The sequence below is a fragment of the Diadema antillarum genome, unplaced genomic scaffold (assembly GCF_040938485.1).
Source record: "Diadema antillarum isolate AM-2024a unplaced genomic scaffold, OU_Dant_1.0 seq00000481_RagTag, whole genome shotgun sequence".
NCBI classification, from domain to species: Eukaryota; Metazoa; Echinodermata; class Echinoidea; order Diadematoida; family Diadematidae; genus Diadema; species Diadema antillarum.
In genome coordinates this window covers 3,781,232-3,798,297 of record NW_027271445.1, presented here as the reverse complement: position 1 = coordinate 3,798,297, position 17,066 = coordinate 3,781,232, and the positions used below count along the sequence as shown (strand labels likewise).

General features: G+C 38.9%; 1 protein-coding gene across 1 annotated transcript in view; it reads right to left on the bottom strand.

Moving 5' to 3' along the window:
- The window catches only part of LOC139733532 (protein cycle-like), a 54,879-nt gene that overhangs the window by 3,960 nt on the left and 33,853 nt on the right, over positions 1-17,066 (bottom strand). The window contains exons 6-11 of the mRNA XM_071644342.1: positions 16,596-16,688; positions 9,130-9,247; positions 6,003-6,158; positions 4,436-4,578; positions 2,951-3,057; positions 226-332 (exon numbers count right to left, since the gene is read on the bottom strand). Coding sequence (XP_071500443.1) covers positions 226-332; positions 2,951-3,057; positions 4,436-4,578; positions 6,003-6,158; positions 9,130-9,247; positions 16,596-16,688 — 724 coding nt within the window. The remainder of the gene's footprint in view (positions 1-225; positions 333-2,950; positions 3,058-4,435; positions 4,579-6,002; positions 6,159-9,129; positions 9,248-16,595; positions 16,689-17,066) is intronic.

Genomic DNA, 17,066 nt, shown 5'->3' with positions numbered 1-17,066 from the left:
ATATGTTCAATATGAATGACATTTCCATTATCTCCAAATTTTGTGTCTTGCCAGAATACCTCACAAAAGAAATGTCAAACTTGTTGCACACTCAGCAGAATAAATACTAAGCAAAAAACACATTCAGAACTTGTCCCCACCAACCCCCTAGAGAGAGAGAGAGAGAGAGAGAGAGAAATAAATGCTGGAAAAACAAAGAGACAGCCATACTTGCTCCCTGCTTACCTGTTTTATGGTTCTCTGCCATCACTGATATATCATCAATGTGGTAGTATTCATAGCAGGATGTCCCAAGCAGCTCTTGAGGTAGGTAACCCATAACAGCCGTAGCTCTAGACATCACATAAAGACAGGATGATTTCACAGTCACATACTAAGTTCAGTACTTGAAGCAAATAGTGATATTAATGATTTGATGTAATCTCAATTACCACATCCCTTTTTGTCCCTCATTAAACAAGGCAATCATATGACTGCCATCAAACTATTTTCTCAATCGAGCCATGGCAAGTATGCTCCTGGAGAAAAGTAAAGTCCCCAGTCGTCACATATGTTAACCTCATGAAGACTAACCCTGTGTTACTCCCGATTGGCAGTTATCTATGGATAGAGACTTGCTCATAAAGTGGATTTAACATTCTCTACATCCTCTGCCATTTTGATATGGTCAAGCTCCTTTGTGAAGATAAGATCGGCAGAAAACTGGAATTGGGCCTCGTGAAGGAATGCTGTGTCATAATTCTGAACCTAACTTTGGTCAACCAAGCTCCCCTCAACTGTGCCACTTTGCTTTCATGCTTGGATCCTTACACCCATGCCAGTCCACCTCTCATAACATGCTACACCCCTTCTACTGCACTGTTTATGACAAATATGAATGTCTCTTGTTTTCAAATGATTACACAAATGGAATCATCACTGCTCTTATCTGCAAGTGTGAATGGGATTTTCAGTCTTATTTCACAAGTGTGAAGAAACTTGTTCTGAATTATCTTTCGATTGCCATTGGGTTTATGTAGGTGTTGTGTTACTGCTCATATCTGAAGTGTCTATAAGGTTTTTAGTCCTTACATTAGAGACATAAACAAAGAATCTCCTGACCTCTACAAGTGTGAGAGTATAATACTTTCCCTATCTCATTTTAGCATTAACTTTCACATGTGAAAGAAGTCTCCTACTACAGCAAACTTTCAGGTGACAATGGGTCTTTAGTTTTTGGCCCATATCAGGACATTTATCGAAAGAGATGTTTCTGTTCAATACAGGTGCAGTCTTGTAGCGCTCCATCTCACAATGTGAATGGGGTCTTTCCCTGGAAGGATAAACAACATTTTCTGCTGCCAGAATCTTGCAGGTGTGAAATGGGCCTTTCACTGCTATGTTCCTGGGGAGATCTTCAACTATATTTTAACAGACCTTACCGCGGCAACGCCCTGACAACATCCAGGGAACAAAATTCCTCGCCTCAGATAAAACAGCAGGAGGTTACAAAAGCAAAGAGCAAAAGTTACTGCAATAATGTCCGAGTAGCAACCGTTTTAAAAGGCAGAGTAAACTAGAAATGTCGCTATGGCGACTGATGCCTCCGCCATAATGCATGACTCTCCCAATAGGTGTATAGTATAATGTCTTCACAATGTGTGATGACAGTTTCACATAACTGGCAAAATAATGAAATTACATGTTTGTCAGAAATATCTTGAATGTTCACTTTCCTTGAACTACGTTTGCTATAATTGTCTATTAAAGAGTGCAGATACATGTATTTGGGGAATTGAGGATTTTTACTTGACTTCTGACTGACCCTTAAAGTTTATGCATTGAGTAATTTTCAAGGTATGAAGAAAGAGTGTAATTACAGTATAAAATAGATTTTTTTTTTGCATTCAAACCTGGCCTTGACCCTTAACCTTTGATCTTTGACCTTCTGGCAGGAAATTTCCACGAGAATCTCCATTAGGTAATACATGTATATTAAGTTTTAAGAATAATAATGCAAGCATTGCATATCGTCTACTAGTATATGAGGGAAATGGTAAAATTTTGACGAGTTGACCTTGACCTTTGACCTCCTGACTATTGACCCATGACCCCTAAATTCCCTAGATAATCCCTGCCAGTCAGTACATGCGTATGTACCAAGTTCCATGAAGATATATTGAACCATTTGCGAGAATTAAGTGAAATTGTAACATTTTCACCTAATCTTTGACCTTTTGACCTTTGAACTTATGACATGAAACTCTCTGGAGAATCTTTATGTAGTAGTACATGTCTACACTAAGTTTCAAGAAAATACCTTTGGGCATTGCATGGACATGGGGGAATAGCAACATTTGTAGCATTTGACCTTGACCTTTTAACCTTTGACCTCTTGTCAATGTCACTAAAATCTACTCAACTAATTGCCCCATCATACATCATCCTTGGATCAAGTTTGGTGAAAGCAGCTTTATCCAGTTTTGAGTTATCACGTAAAAAGATAAATTTTAGAATTTGACCTTGACCTTTGACCTTTGACCTCTGTCCGATCTCACTCAAAAACTAATCAAGTAATTGTCCCATCATACATCATCCTTGGACAAAGTTTGGTGAAATTTGCTTGATCCAGTCTTGAGTTATCACGTAAACAGATACAATTTCATGATTTGACCTTGACCTTTGACCTTTGGTCTTTGGCCGATTTCACCCAAAATCTAATCAAGTAATTGCCCCATCATACTTTATACTTGTACCAAGTTCGGTAAATTTCCAGTCAATATTACTCAAGTTATCGCGTAAACGAATGCGGACGGACGGACGGACGTACGGACAACCCGAAAACATAATGCCTCCGGCACCACTTCGTGGCGGAGGCATAAAAAAGATCACCTGGACACTACCGGTGTAACTCTAGTTTGAAGAACTCCGATAAAATGGGTCTTTCCAAGAAGGAAGGGTGATCACTTACCTCTGGTCGACGAATGTGAACTTGCCATCCATAGCATGGCGGGACACAAACTCTGTAGGTTTGAGCTGGATGTTGTTATTGGTGGAAGGCATTGGGCTCTGAATGGTCTGGATGAAAAAAAAAAATGAGAGAACATTCAGTCAAGAAAAAGGAAAATACACAGTCACTGGGCAGTCTTGTAAGTTGTAGCAGGAAAGTATTTTTATGCTCTCACATGCAAAGGTCTTTCCCAAGTTATTATTTGTGTGTCATCAAATACAATTTACAACTGAGTAACTATATAAATTTACTACTCCAGTGTATCAAAATTCAAGTAAAACTCTGAAAAACATCTATTTTGAATATGACCAACAAATTTCCAGAAAAAGCGAACGTTTATTGGATTCATCTGTTATTGTAAAACCAGAAACATCCTGGCAAAACTTCTGCTAACTGGAGCTGACGGCCTTTTTTTTCTGGCATGAAACTTTTGGGACTGGAATGATATGCCACTGGCATATAGACAAAACTTTTGTTTCCATTTTACTTTTGCAAACCTTGGCTCCTCGCAGACCTCGCAGTAGTTTCCTACACAGAAAAATTTCTGGTTTTACACACTGACAGAGCTCCATGTTTCCGTTCCGAGACCAATCTTACTGGTGAACTATCACTTGGTCTACTCCCACTTCACCTAATAGCCATTTAGTCTCAACCCACATGGTCTAATCCCATTTCGTCTACAACCAGTTCGTCTATTGACCATTTAGTCCAATTGCCACTTAGCCTCATTACCAGTTGGTCTATTTCCATATGGGCTACATCCATTTCATCTAATACCCACAGGTTATTAGACAAAATGGGAAAAAATCCGAGGAGACAAAATTGCAATTAGATCATCTGGTCATTAGACGAAAAGATAATTAGCCAAACTGGGCATTAAACCAAGTGAGAACTGGACCAAACGGGCATTAGACCAAATTGATAGTAGACAAAATGAGTTTAGCCGTAGCGGCGTTAGACGAACTGGAAAGTACAGTTGAGCCTCTCTTATCCGGCCTCCCTTTATCCGGATCTCTCTATTATACGGACGCAATCTTGCCGTGAATTTTTTTTTTAAAATAAAGCCATACGGGAGGAGAGGGGGATTCCCAACTCCTTGAGAACTCCCACACAAACACACATGAATTACATATTACTTCCAACATGATTGACATACATATTACATCAAATTTCCTTCCAAATTGCTTACCTTCAGATATTTTAACATCCCCAAACATCCCCAAATGTAACAATGAAAAGGTTGCAGTATACACATTACTACATGTGTGGTACTACAATGGGTTACATCAGTACATGTGTATGTATATGTACATGTATAAAGCATTGAGTCTCCCGTATCCGGCCAAATCCCTTATCCGGATGAGCCCCGGTCCCGACTTGTCCGGATACGAGAGGTTCAACTGTATACTATCTGATATTAGACCAAGTAGCAATTAACTATCTTACCTGAACTCTGGCAATCGCCACAAGGCAGCTGAGATTACAGCCATCAATGTCCACTTCAGTCTCATCCTTGTCTAGACCAACCTTAGCTGGGGGCCAGCTCTTCAGGTAGCCCGTACAGTGAATGGTGGCGTACTTCTTACGATCTGGACACGACAAAGACGGTAAGCAATCCAATGTGATATCATATCTAATACCCCAGTCACACTGAACACTATCGATGGTCTAGAGACAGATTAAACCGCATCACCTTGGCCTAGTAAAGACTGTTCGCAATGCATAAATAACTGTCTTGAAAGAGTTTCAAGGGGCTTAGAGGGATGGTATAGTATTGGTGGAGATGAGGATTGGGCAATTAACTTTTTGTGAGATACCAAGAAATCACTTATGCAATAATGCAGAGCTTACCACTCTAAAAGTAATTCAAAGTTTATTTGATGAAAATTGGTTTTGGAATGGCTGAGACATCCAAAAACAAAGTAAAACTAAGCGATCATAATAAAAGGTGTGTCCCACCTTTTATTATGATTACTCTGTTTTGGATATATCTCAGCCCTTTCAAAAATAATTTTCATCAAATAACCATTGAATCCCTCTTGAAAATACATGCTCTTTCATATTTCATGAGAGGTTTCTCATTATGTCACCAAAAAATGTTAGAAACCTGAGGTTAGGTCTCAGCCAAAACTATACAATCCCTATTAGTATACCATTACATTGCTATCTGATGTTATCCAGGACATCTCTTCCACCTGTTACCTCCTACTTCTGTTTCCCATAAACCAGACAGAGGCAATGATATGACACGCCCTTTACTGTATTAGTGCCAGCCATGTAGACTCAAAGACTAAATTTGGGGAAACCTTGGTATCACTTTGCAACAGGTGGCACAGTCCTTGAGATAAAAACCAAGTTATATTCTCACCGTGAAACAATGATCCCATACATATACATCTGGTAATAATACAATTGTGTCTGATGAAATATGGAGGAAAAAGAAGGAAGTACACATCACACTACTGTTAGAGAACAAGCTTGCTTGCAAGCTTTGAGGCAAAGTTTGATGTGTTCCGGTCTACATAGGGTAGATGAAAGACTAGCAGGCATCACAGATTTGTGTGTGTGTGTGTGGTGTAAACGAGGACACACATACGAACTTTACATTAAACCGAGGACACACAGAGAATCGTTGGCGTCCTCGGTATGCAGACCCTTCCAAACCGTCTGATTTTGCATGATTTTGCATGTAGGGGTACATGTTTGTAGGTCCTCAATTAGCATTATTGTAATAAGTCCTCGGTGGATGGTACACGAATTCATGAGTCCTCGGTTGACAAGAGTCCTACTGACACACAGGTCCTCCGTTATGTGGTAAAATTCTTATGGGTAGAATGGGTCCTCGGTTTCCATCATAGACGTGTAAGTGTGTGTGTGTGTGTGTGTCTGTCTGTCTGTCTGTGTCTGTACAGGGGCAAACAAGATACAGACAGGCGTCTACTGTTTATGCTTGAGTGAGCAAAGCAAGAAATAGACAGGCGTCTACTGTTTGAGTCTGATTGTGGAAACCTACCTGCTGGTTGCTTCAGTCTCTTCCACTGCTGACCATCCTCAGTCTTCACAGCGTGCTCTGGGCTGTATATCCTCATTCGACAGAAGAAGGAGCGGCGAGCCCCAGACGACAGCTGTGGGGGCGATATGGCTACCTCTGATTTCACCAGCATCCCAGCTGAAAGAGAGAGGGCGACATTTATAGAATAACAAGGGCTTTATCAAGACAAAAGATCCAAATGCTAAACATGTCCTGTGAGAGCTGACAGTACATACACCCTTGAGCAATCTTCACAAACAACCTGCCCATTTTCGATGGTACAGTTTTTGTTGAGATAAGGCTTCAGGTTCAAACATTTTTTTGATGATGATTTTTTGACATGAGAAAGCTCTTGTGAAATATGAAAGAGCATGTAATTCTAAAGAGGAATTCAAAGTTAATTGATGAAAATCTCTTTTGAAATGGCTGAGATATCCAAAACAAAGCAATCTGAATGAAAGATGGGACCCAACTTCCTTAGGATTACTTTGTTTTACTTTGTTTATGGATGTCTCAGCCATTTTAAAACCAATTCCATCAAATAACTTTGAATTCCTCTCAGAATTGTATGCTCTTTAACATTCCATACAGTGGTTTCTACGTATCTCACAGAAAGTTGAAAGCTAAACCTCATCTCAACCAATACTATGCCATCCCTTTAACTTATCACCTCAACCAATACTATGCCATCCCTCTACACTTATCACCTCAACCAATATTATACAACACCTCAGAATGATGTCGAATTGTGATTGGCCAAGAACATGTCACATGACATTCAATAGAAAATACCTATCAAACTCAGTGAGAGTGACAGCCATACAATAGGCCCCTGGCATGGGCCTATTGCACGGCTCGAAGGTACTATAGCACGGCTTCCCTGGGGGCTACTAATGCATGGCCGGCCGCTCACAGAGTTCTGTGGCTCACACTAGCAAAGCGCCAGCAAACTACTGTACATTGTACGTGCTGGCTGGCTGCGCTGCGCTGCCGGTAAGTCTCACAGAACAGGCGCGGCGGAGTACTGCAACGTTAACGTGTACGCGCAGCTACTTTACCTATAGCTAGTTGCATGTATTGCGTATTGCGGCCTTTATACCTACTGCTGTGTTTTTACTTTTGACTCTGATCTGCTACGTGGACCACAGTGATCCCAAAATCAAGACTTCATTTCAAGTTGAGAAACCGTAATTTGATTATTTTTCTGTGTTTTTATACAAAATCATTTTCGGAAATAGACAAAGTCTAGACCTACTACTAGATCTACCGACATCTCAGATCGGCCTAACAGTCAGGCCTAACTCGATCTAACGTTAGCGTAGAATGGGTATAGACCCTGCGGAGTTTGTGATTCCTGTGACTGTATGGTCAAATCATGACGAGTGTTTGAAAGCAGTACACAGGGTGGTTTACAATTCTCGGCCAAATTGTTACATTTATTTTTGGGCCTTCCTGAGTTGGCGGTCACTGATTTAGAACTGTGATTGTGGACAAGGTGTTGTATAAAACGAATAATTTATGATTTTGTTCGTGCATTGGGGCACGTAATACCGCACTCAGCGCGAGATTCGCCACTGGTCTATTCAACGCGGCGCTACGCGCCTTGTTGAATAGACCAGTGGCTTATCTCGCGCCTCGTGCGATATTCGCGCCTCGTGCGATATTCGCGCCCTATGCACTCACAACTCATAAATTATTCGTATACTATGCCATCCCTTTTACTTATCACCTCAACCAATACTATGCCATCCCTTTAACTTATCACTCAGACAGCTACTTGTACTTACATGAGGTTGAATCTACAGACTCTGAACATGCTAGATAAACATTACTAACATGCCAGACAAAATGCCACTGTTTGAGATTTGTGTGTACTATCTGGAGCAAAATTGTGACTTTGGCAAATTAAGACTTTATAGAATCTGTACATGATTGACACGACTCTCTTTGTGTAACTGCTTTGTACAGATAGTTTGAGCAGGGAGGTGTTAGAAAAGGAGAGACAACTCTTCGTAATTCATGCAAACACATGTTTTGGTTCAAAGTGTTACAATGGGATGTCTAGCATTTCACTATACGCTTTGAAGTCATGCGCTGCACCGCTCAGATAGTTGTTCGGAGACGAAGAATGCATTTCACCTTTCGTTGAATTACAAGCTTTATTTCCCCGTAACATTTTAAATGAAATACTCGAATTGATTAAGAGTAGTTTCGGAAAGAATTCAATATTATAAACATGTATTTCTAGTTTCTTCGTAATGCGCAAATTGAAATGCAATGAAAATTAGGCCATCTTTAATAAAAACCTAACATTTTTCTATAATGCGCACATTTCCGCATGTTAGTTTTCTATCCTTTAATCTGGGATATTTTGATCTTCCAGATAAAGTATTCTGCTAAAGCGTGCACCAGCGTGCTTTTAAACTATTTGCTGTTAAAATTGTCAGTTTTACACTGCATTTTGATTTGCTGCTCCAATTCAAGGTACACAAATTCATTGTTGCCATCACATTGAAAGAGAGAGAGAGAGCGAAATGCAGTAGGGGCAAGTATTTCTAGATGTGAGAGCGCTAGTCCCGATTATTGATGCTCTCTTTTGTCAAAGCACCTGATTTCCACCTGTAGTTCAGCGCATAACTTCTCGGCGGTGCCGCGCATGACTTCAAAGGAGAGCAGGAGTTGTCTCTCCTTTTCTAACACCTCCCTGGTTTGAGCATATGGAGTCAAACATCCTTCAGAAGCATGACATACACTATGAAGTACAACCACAGCAAAATCACTTTCTTTTCTCTCTCTCATTTGAGTTTATTCTTATACACAGGATGAGAACCTCTATGACCAGGTCTGACATAAAAATCCTAGTTTAGACTGAGTGCACTTAATACGACCCTCTATAACCAAACCATAAAACTTGTGTAAACACTTGAAAATGAAAGAAAATCTGGGACGGTTCAATTCCTTTCCCTTCCTTCCTGTCCCCCTCCCCCCCCCCCCCCCCCCCCACCTCACCTCACCTCAGCAAAAAAGTAAATCAAAAACAGGGATGTCAGTTAAAATGAAATGAATAGATAGAATGTAAAAATTATTTTTAAAAAATTATCATACTTACTTTTTGTGTCAATGAACCTTTCACGAGGTGAAAGGTCGGATGAAGACAATTGCTCTTTGACCTTTGGTACATCTTTAGGGTGAAGAATATCAAACAGACTCTGACCAATCAGACGCTCCTGTAGTCAATAGTGAAAACAAACCAAGGGGACTTAATTAGAGAGAGTGCAATATACTAGTTATGAAGGAAGAAATGCATAGAAGGCAACACAGATAACAGGAAACTGTGAGCAATGTCACTGCCATTATTATCAAATGTTAAAAGCTAAAACATAGTTCTCAGAAAGGCTCGAAACTCATCTTCCACCATTTGGACTTTGCTTGCAGCATATCAGAGGGTTCTACCAAGAAACTTACCTGGCTGACACAATTTGTCAGGATAATGAGTTGTTTTGGAGTGCTTTCACACCAAAATGGGAAAAGAAAAATGTCCGTTTGCCCTACGAACATCGACGTAAATAAGTACTTAATTGATCAGTGTTTTAGTAGTAGCCATGGTAGCCATGATAAAAAAATCATGGGCATACATACTCGAGCAGGGTTCGAACCTACGACCTCCTGATCACCGGATAGGCGTCATCTCCACTAGACCACCAAGCTTTTACCTGACAGCAAGTGTTGGTTCTAATCCTTACATAGCATGCAGCGGGTACTGCGTAATTATTCAATTTGTCAATCAGTTGCAATGAAAACATCTCGACGGAAGACTTTCATGAATTTGAATAATTACGCAGTACCCGCTGCAACATACACTAATCAGTATTGACAATCCTACATCACTTAGAGAGCAAGCTACATTTGAACACAAAACAGTCTCATGTCAAACACAAATCAAGCCATGAAATAAAGTTCTATCTCTATGAATACCCACAAGCTCCCACAGTGTTTGCCTACAAAGAAGAAGAGAAAACCTATTTTGGCTTTACGGGACTCTTCATTTTGCACACAAATACATTGTGTACTAGTAGCCTATACTTTGCTTATAATGATAAATGACCAATATTATAATAACTATATTTGTACTGTGCATGCCAAAGTGCATCCTCACAATCACCACACTACATGCACTTCACTGCGGCTGTCCAAACTCAAGTATATATAATGACTCACACCGCCCCCATGTACGTCACTATCAAACAAGGCTGGACATGTCTTTTTGTAATGTATGCTTTAACGTGGCAACCGTCTGCATTTCTCGCTGTAGTATTGATGTCTATGTTGTTGTTTTTTCCATAATGCAAGAATAAATAAAAGTCATCTGGAGCTTTATTTGAAGTAAATCATTACTTGTCATTCACATTATTTATTACATTTGTCTCTCCCGGCCTTTAATTGATTTCATATTTCATATGTCAATATTCTGTTATAGCTTATCTGGTACAGCAAGCAGAAAATAGAGAAATTTAGTCTCTACACCTCCTCCTAAACCCATCTTGGCTTCTGATTATGGACTGATCAGCCAAGATCAGGCCTGTAACTTGGATTTTTTTTTTTAAGGGGGGGGGGATCAGAATTAGAAAAAGTAGACCACTTCTGGGCTTCATCGGCTGACAAGCAAAACAAAAAAGGCTTGGAACAGCGCAATTTTCTGGTGCTACTACAAGCCCCTTTTCATGTTTTTTTTTTTTCAAAAGGGGGGGGGTTCGCGACTCATTTTTTTCTTTTTATTTCTTTTATTTCTTTTTTTTGGGGGGGGGGCTGCTGAACCCCTCCTAGTTATGGGCTTGAAGATGCACCACGAAGTAATGAGGTGAGGGAGGCAAAATGAGTTTAGATGTTGGAAAATGTTCAACAGCAAGCAAATAAACTCTCCTCCATGCCCCTCACTCCTACAGAGAGTGAGTGCTCCTTGAGTGCTATGGCACCATAAATTGCAGGACTCTCTCGGGGAGTGAAGGGAGGAGCTTTTGTGCTCTTCCATGCTATTTGCTCACTGCTAGTTGAACAAACAAATTCCTCATACCGCCCCAACTTCAGCCGCATTAAGACACATGAGTTATCAGTTTTTGCCTTGCAATGCAAAAATACATTTTATTTGCTGCCAATGACGCACGCCTGTGCAGGACAAATTATCCCTGTGAGCAAAAAAAAAAATGAACAGTGACCGTAACGTGACCCCGGTCTTCCAAGTGTGCAGGGCTACTCTGACGAGTCGTACTATGGAATTGAACAATAATCGATTATGTCTACATTTGCCTTTCACACATGTATCACCAGTGCAAATTATTGCAAGTTAAAACAAAAACAAAAAATCAAGGCACACAATTTTTCGCGTCGCCACGCACATCGTGAAAGTCAAATTTTTTTTGTGCCCACATACATGAACTGATGATATTTGCTATCGGGTTGCAGAAATTGATTTTCAAAAAGGGTTTTAATTTTGGGAGTGTGTGAATGTGGCTTTGGAATGAAGGGGAGATCTTTCATGGGTAATTTGAAATGCTCTTTTTGTCAAGACACTGCAGCAGAGGCCGAAGTGAAAGTCACATGTGTCAAAGCTAAGTGCTAAAACGAGTTTGAAGTAGCGGGCAAGATTTTCCAAAAGTGAGGCCTGTAACTTCTGGAAATGACCCTTTTCATTGGTAGGGCACTCAGGAGAGTTCTCATCATTAACCCGTTGAGGACGAGTCCCGTGTTTACTCGGGCAGGTGTCTATGGGAAAATGCGTGTTGTAGCAAAATCAGTCCATTCTCAACAGGTTAAAACAGTGTATTAACAGCACCCCCTTTTTTCGGCCATTTGGGGGAAAAAGAAAAAAGAAATGACAGCCCACCAACGATCGCAGATACTGCCTTGTAATGGGAACAGATGCTGCTGACATGTTGCTTGAATTGAGCGAAATGTCTAGACGAGAAATTGCATTGACTTTTGTGCCATTAAAAAGAAAGGAACACAGAGAAAAGGAAATTATCTAATCAGCATATGGTGTATGTAAGACCAGGAAAAGAAAATGAACAAAACAAAAAAGATGGGCTTGTTACCAATCATTTGGTTGGTTGTTATTAATAAGTTTGATTTTTAGTTTGACATTGTTCTTTTATTATTTTTTTTTTGTGTGTGTGTGTGATGTTCATTGTATAAAGGTACGTGTAGAGTGTCTGCATACTACCTGGTAGACATGCTGTAAGTATTGGCTTTAAAGGGATTGTACAGTTTTGGTTGAGACCTAATTTCAGGTTTCTAACATTTTGGTGAGATAATGAGAAACCTCTTCTTAAATATGAAAGAGCATGTAATTCTATGAGGAATTCAACATTTATTTGATAAAAATTGGTTTTGAAATGGCTGAGATATCCAAAAAAGAGCAATTCTAATGAGGTGTGGGAACCACACTTTATTACGATTGCTTTGTTTTACTGTTTTTGGATGTTTCAGTCATTCCAAACCCGATTCTTTAATCAAATAAACTTTGAATTCCTCTTAAAATGGTATGCTCTGTACTATATGTTTTCTTGGTGCAATGTATCTTGCAAAAAGTTAAAAGCCCAATTCTCATCTCCACCAATACTGTACCATCCCTTTAACAGTATATAAACCACACCCTGAATTTTGACCAGCTTCAATGGGAAAAAAAAGGTGCGGTAAGTACACCATTATTCACGGTAGTACAAGAATCACATGTGAGTTACAAGATAAACACAAGGAATGTAATAGAATAAGAAATATTGTGTGCGTGAAACGTTATGCGAATATTCGCGAGGAGCCAAGATTCATGACAGCTCTTGTCTAAACAATGCACTGAATGCCAGTGGCAATTGGCAGAAAAGATTCATGCCCAAAAAAAGGTGACGGCTTCAATTCATGAGTTTCATGTCGGGAACGTTTCTGAGTTTACAGTGCATATCACACACAAACACCAAACACACACACACACACACACACACACATCACATCCAAAGTATGCACACCCATCAAACATATTACACAACCATGATGGTGGGAATGAATAATATGCATGTATACACACAGTGATATGACCTTTTGCACAAAACCTCAGAGAAAGCCACAGTAAATGTCGACAGACACTTTCATAATAATATCCATTTTTCAAGCACAATGGTAAAAGAAGAGGTTACCCACAAAATAAAAAACAAAACAAAGCTTTATGAGACTTATAACCTAGCAGCAACTAATGAATGCAGCATACATGGTTTAAATGGATTAGACAGAACAGATGAAAGGAATAAAAGATTTTGCATAGGTTGTCAGGATGAAGTGCAGTATTTTATATGCATTCACCAAATGTATTGACATGAACATGTATAGTCTTAGTTCCAGACATGAATACTTCAATTTTAATCAGGTGGACAATGGAGTGTTGAACACTCCCTGTGCCCCCAATATCAGCATACTCTCCCTCTCTCTCTTTCTCTCTCTGCTAGATGTCCCAGTCACAAACTGTAGTCCATTGAAAAATATTCTAATATTCACTACTTTTCTACAGAATGGTACTGCAATGTAATCATGGTGTGCAAACCTAATGTACGAGATATGAGAGACCTAAGTCTGGAGAGGAGACTACAAAAGATCACATCAAAACCAATCCACACTGTGAACTAAAGAGAGAAATGAGGTCTGTGGTTTGCAGACAATCACCAGGTTCTTAGTAATCTGTGGGGAAAACAACCATGTAAGGAAATATGCCATCACAGCGGGCTGACATTAATATGATGGGCGGCTATTACCTGTGTACAATGTACTTCTAGGTAGATTTGTTTACATGTGTGAGTGTGTGTGTGTGTGTGTGTGCACTTTGTTTGTTTTTTGTGTTTTTTAATACAACATTCCTTCTTTTTTTATTTGTAATATTGACAATGAGGAATTTATGTTGTCACAATAAAATTGTTATTTTCTTTTGCAATCAACTAATTTGTACATGATTGTTCATATGAAAAAGAAAGACAAAAGACTGACAAAAACACAAAAATGAGTTTGTGTCTGCATGTGTGTTGTGTGTGTGTGCGTGTGTGTTGTGTTTGTTTGAGTATATGTATGACTGTCTGCACATATTTTTCTTTTTTTGTTAGTTTAATGGTATACTGTATAACTACGGAAAATTGTTTTGGCAGATCTTTTTTATATTCTTTTTAATATAATATCCATTTTTTTTCTTTCTTTTTTTTTTTCTTTTTTTTTTTGGGGGGGGGGGGGGGGGGTACTGTACTATTGCTATATTACTTGATATGTTGTACAAAAATCAAATGTATTAATCGTCCCTTTTACCAAAGGAATAATGATACGTTGTACAATGATACCAAAGTGAATCCTTGTTCCTGGTATTATTTGAATTAAGTAAATGAATAAGAAAAAAAAAATCATATTATCAGCCAAAGAAAAAAAAAAAGACAGACAGAAGAAGAAGAAGAAGAAGAAGAAGAAGAAGAAGAAGAAGAAGAATTTGAGATGTAGTCTCTGAGATTAAGACAAAAAACCTGTTCTTAAAAGCCAGAAACTACGAGAAGCATTATTCATGTAATTCTAGCTGATAAAATCCATTAGCAAATTCTTCAAACTTGCAGGGAATTTTCTCTTCAGAGTGCGATCACATTTGATTTGAATTGTTTAACTTCATCTCATTTTCTGCACACATCTATAGCAAGAACGAGTACAGTAAAATACGATGAAAACACACAAACCATGAAAATATTGTGTGTTGTCTATTTCACTCTCATCATAGATTGAAAAGCTGGGATGCTATCTCATTCGTTTCATTTAGATTCTAGATTTAAGTGAGAACCTAAAGTCACTGTACGTTCATGCTATGTTTGAAAACACATGTATAAGAATTGATGGTTTAGGATTAAACTACAGTTCATTAAATATTTCAAAGGTTCGTTATTCTGAAGGTTCATTATCCAGAATGTTCATTTATTCAATAATTAAATTCATCATTCCACAAGTGTGTTAATCCTAAAATGCAAAAGGTTCATTATTCCAAAGGCTTGTTCATCTGAAAACATAAGCTTTGTAATTCCAAAGTTTTAGTTGTGCAATTACTCATTTTTCACTTTTGGATGAACAAACCTTATTTCATTTCCCAATTAACAAACCTTCGGAATAACAAAGGTTCTGATCATTTGCGATTTAACGGGATGAAATTCATAACCACCTTTTCTTATTTTCAGACTGATAAAGCTTCATAAAAACCAACTTTGTTTTAATTTCGGATTGACAAAACTTCATAACAACCAACCTTCTTTTATTTTTGGACAGACAAATTAACCTTAGGAAAAATATACCTTGGGAACAACACCACAAAATGTGACACGCACCCATACATTTCTCCATTGATTATTGTACTCCCAAGATTTTAACCACTCGTGAAATTGTTACGAAGTCCCGATTCGAGAGGAATTAGACTCACTATTAAATATATGGCATAAACAGTATGTACCATCATGAAGCAGCATGAACGATATGAAGTGAATGAGAAAGGTGCTATGAAATGACTAATGTGCAACTTAAGGGGACTCACTATAGTCCTGTTTTGACATGCATAGAACGCCTATTCCATTTAGTAAATCAGGTTACATGGATGATACACATGTTATGAAATATGTGGGTCATTTTGACAAGATCTCACTCATCTACTGTGCACTGCAAAGTAAGCTAACAGTCCTACATGTGCATATCTGTGTGGGGACGTGTTACTGTAAAATGAGGAATGTTCACGTGCATTTTAATTTTGTGACTTTTGCGAGGGCTAAGATTCGCAAAATTAAAATGCATGTGAAAGTTTTTGTCTACACTATATGCATTGAACGCCAGTGGCAATTCACGAAAATTTCATGTCACGAACAAGGCCGTCGGCTCCGATCCGCGAAAATTTCATGCTTTTCATGTTTTACAATAATCATCTCGTTTATATGCAGAGCAGGAAAGATTCCAACAACAATCACTCCAGTTTTATCTTTAACAGTGATCAGCAGAGTAGAGCACTATTAAAGTAGACACTTTTGCGCCAGTATTTACAGTTTTCACACTCGGCCAGGTAAGATGAACTTTGCATAACGTGTTATCAATTCTGTGGAAAAAACATCATACTGTAAAAGTGGTTTCTTTCACGTACAGAAACTTTCGCGGTTTCCATCGGTGCCGACTTTTTCCCGTGTGTTTAAATTCGCAGTCGGTAATGATAGCATTGTAACAATCGACGAGTTCAAAACATTTTCGTATGATGTTAAATTCGCGGTTCAACCTCAAAGCGCAAAAAGCGTGAAAATAAAACCACGGCGAAAGAAACCACTTTTAAAGTAATATGGTTTTTATACACAGTATAACGTATAACAAGCAAGAAATTTGCACGCATTATATTTGCACGCTAGTGTTATTGTTGCGCAAAATATGCAAAAAATTTCCACACTGTAAGAATTTCCACTTTAACAGTCGAGTCCACCATTGATAATGAGATTGTGTTGAAAATAAAGTCTTAAAGGAACAAGTTATCATATTTCAGTCTTTACTCACCCTTGTGATATTGAGTACATTCAGGACTGACTCTGAGACGTACAGCATACGGCCTCGGTCACAGCTCACTACAAAGAGGAAGCCCTCTGCAGCCTAAACAGAAAAGAGAAAACACAAGTTGTCATACAACACCTAAAAAGAATGCAGCTATCTGATTGGTCATTTGCCCATCATGTGAAATTTAGTTAAAACTTCCATCGCACGCTGTGGCTGTCAGCCGTGCAATTTTGTTTGACCAGAAATGGATAGCGCACGGCTGACGTTACAAATTTCCACTGATTCCCGTGGTAAACTCACAACTGACTCAAAGTTTCTGTTCCATTGCTCTGCTCCGATGTCACATTTGCCTCGCACACTCAACAATTACAAGCGTGCTTTTAATACAAGCGTATACTTTTGTCACTCATTTTTTTAAACAACTTCAAGCAATCGGTCGGTTTTCTGTATGTACATGCGACTGTAGAAAGTGAC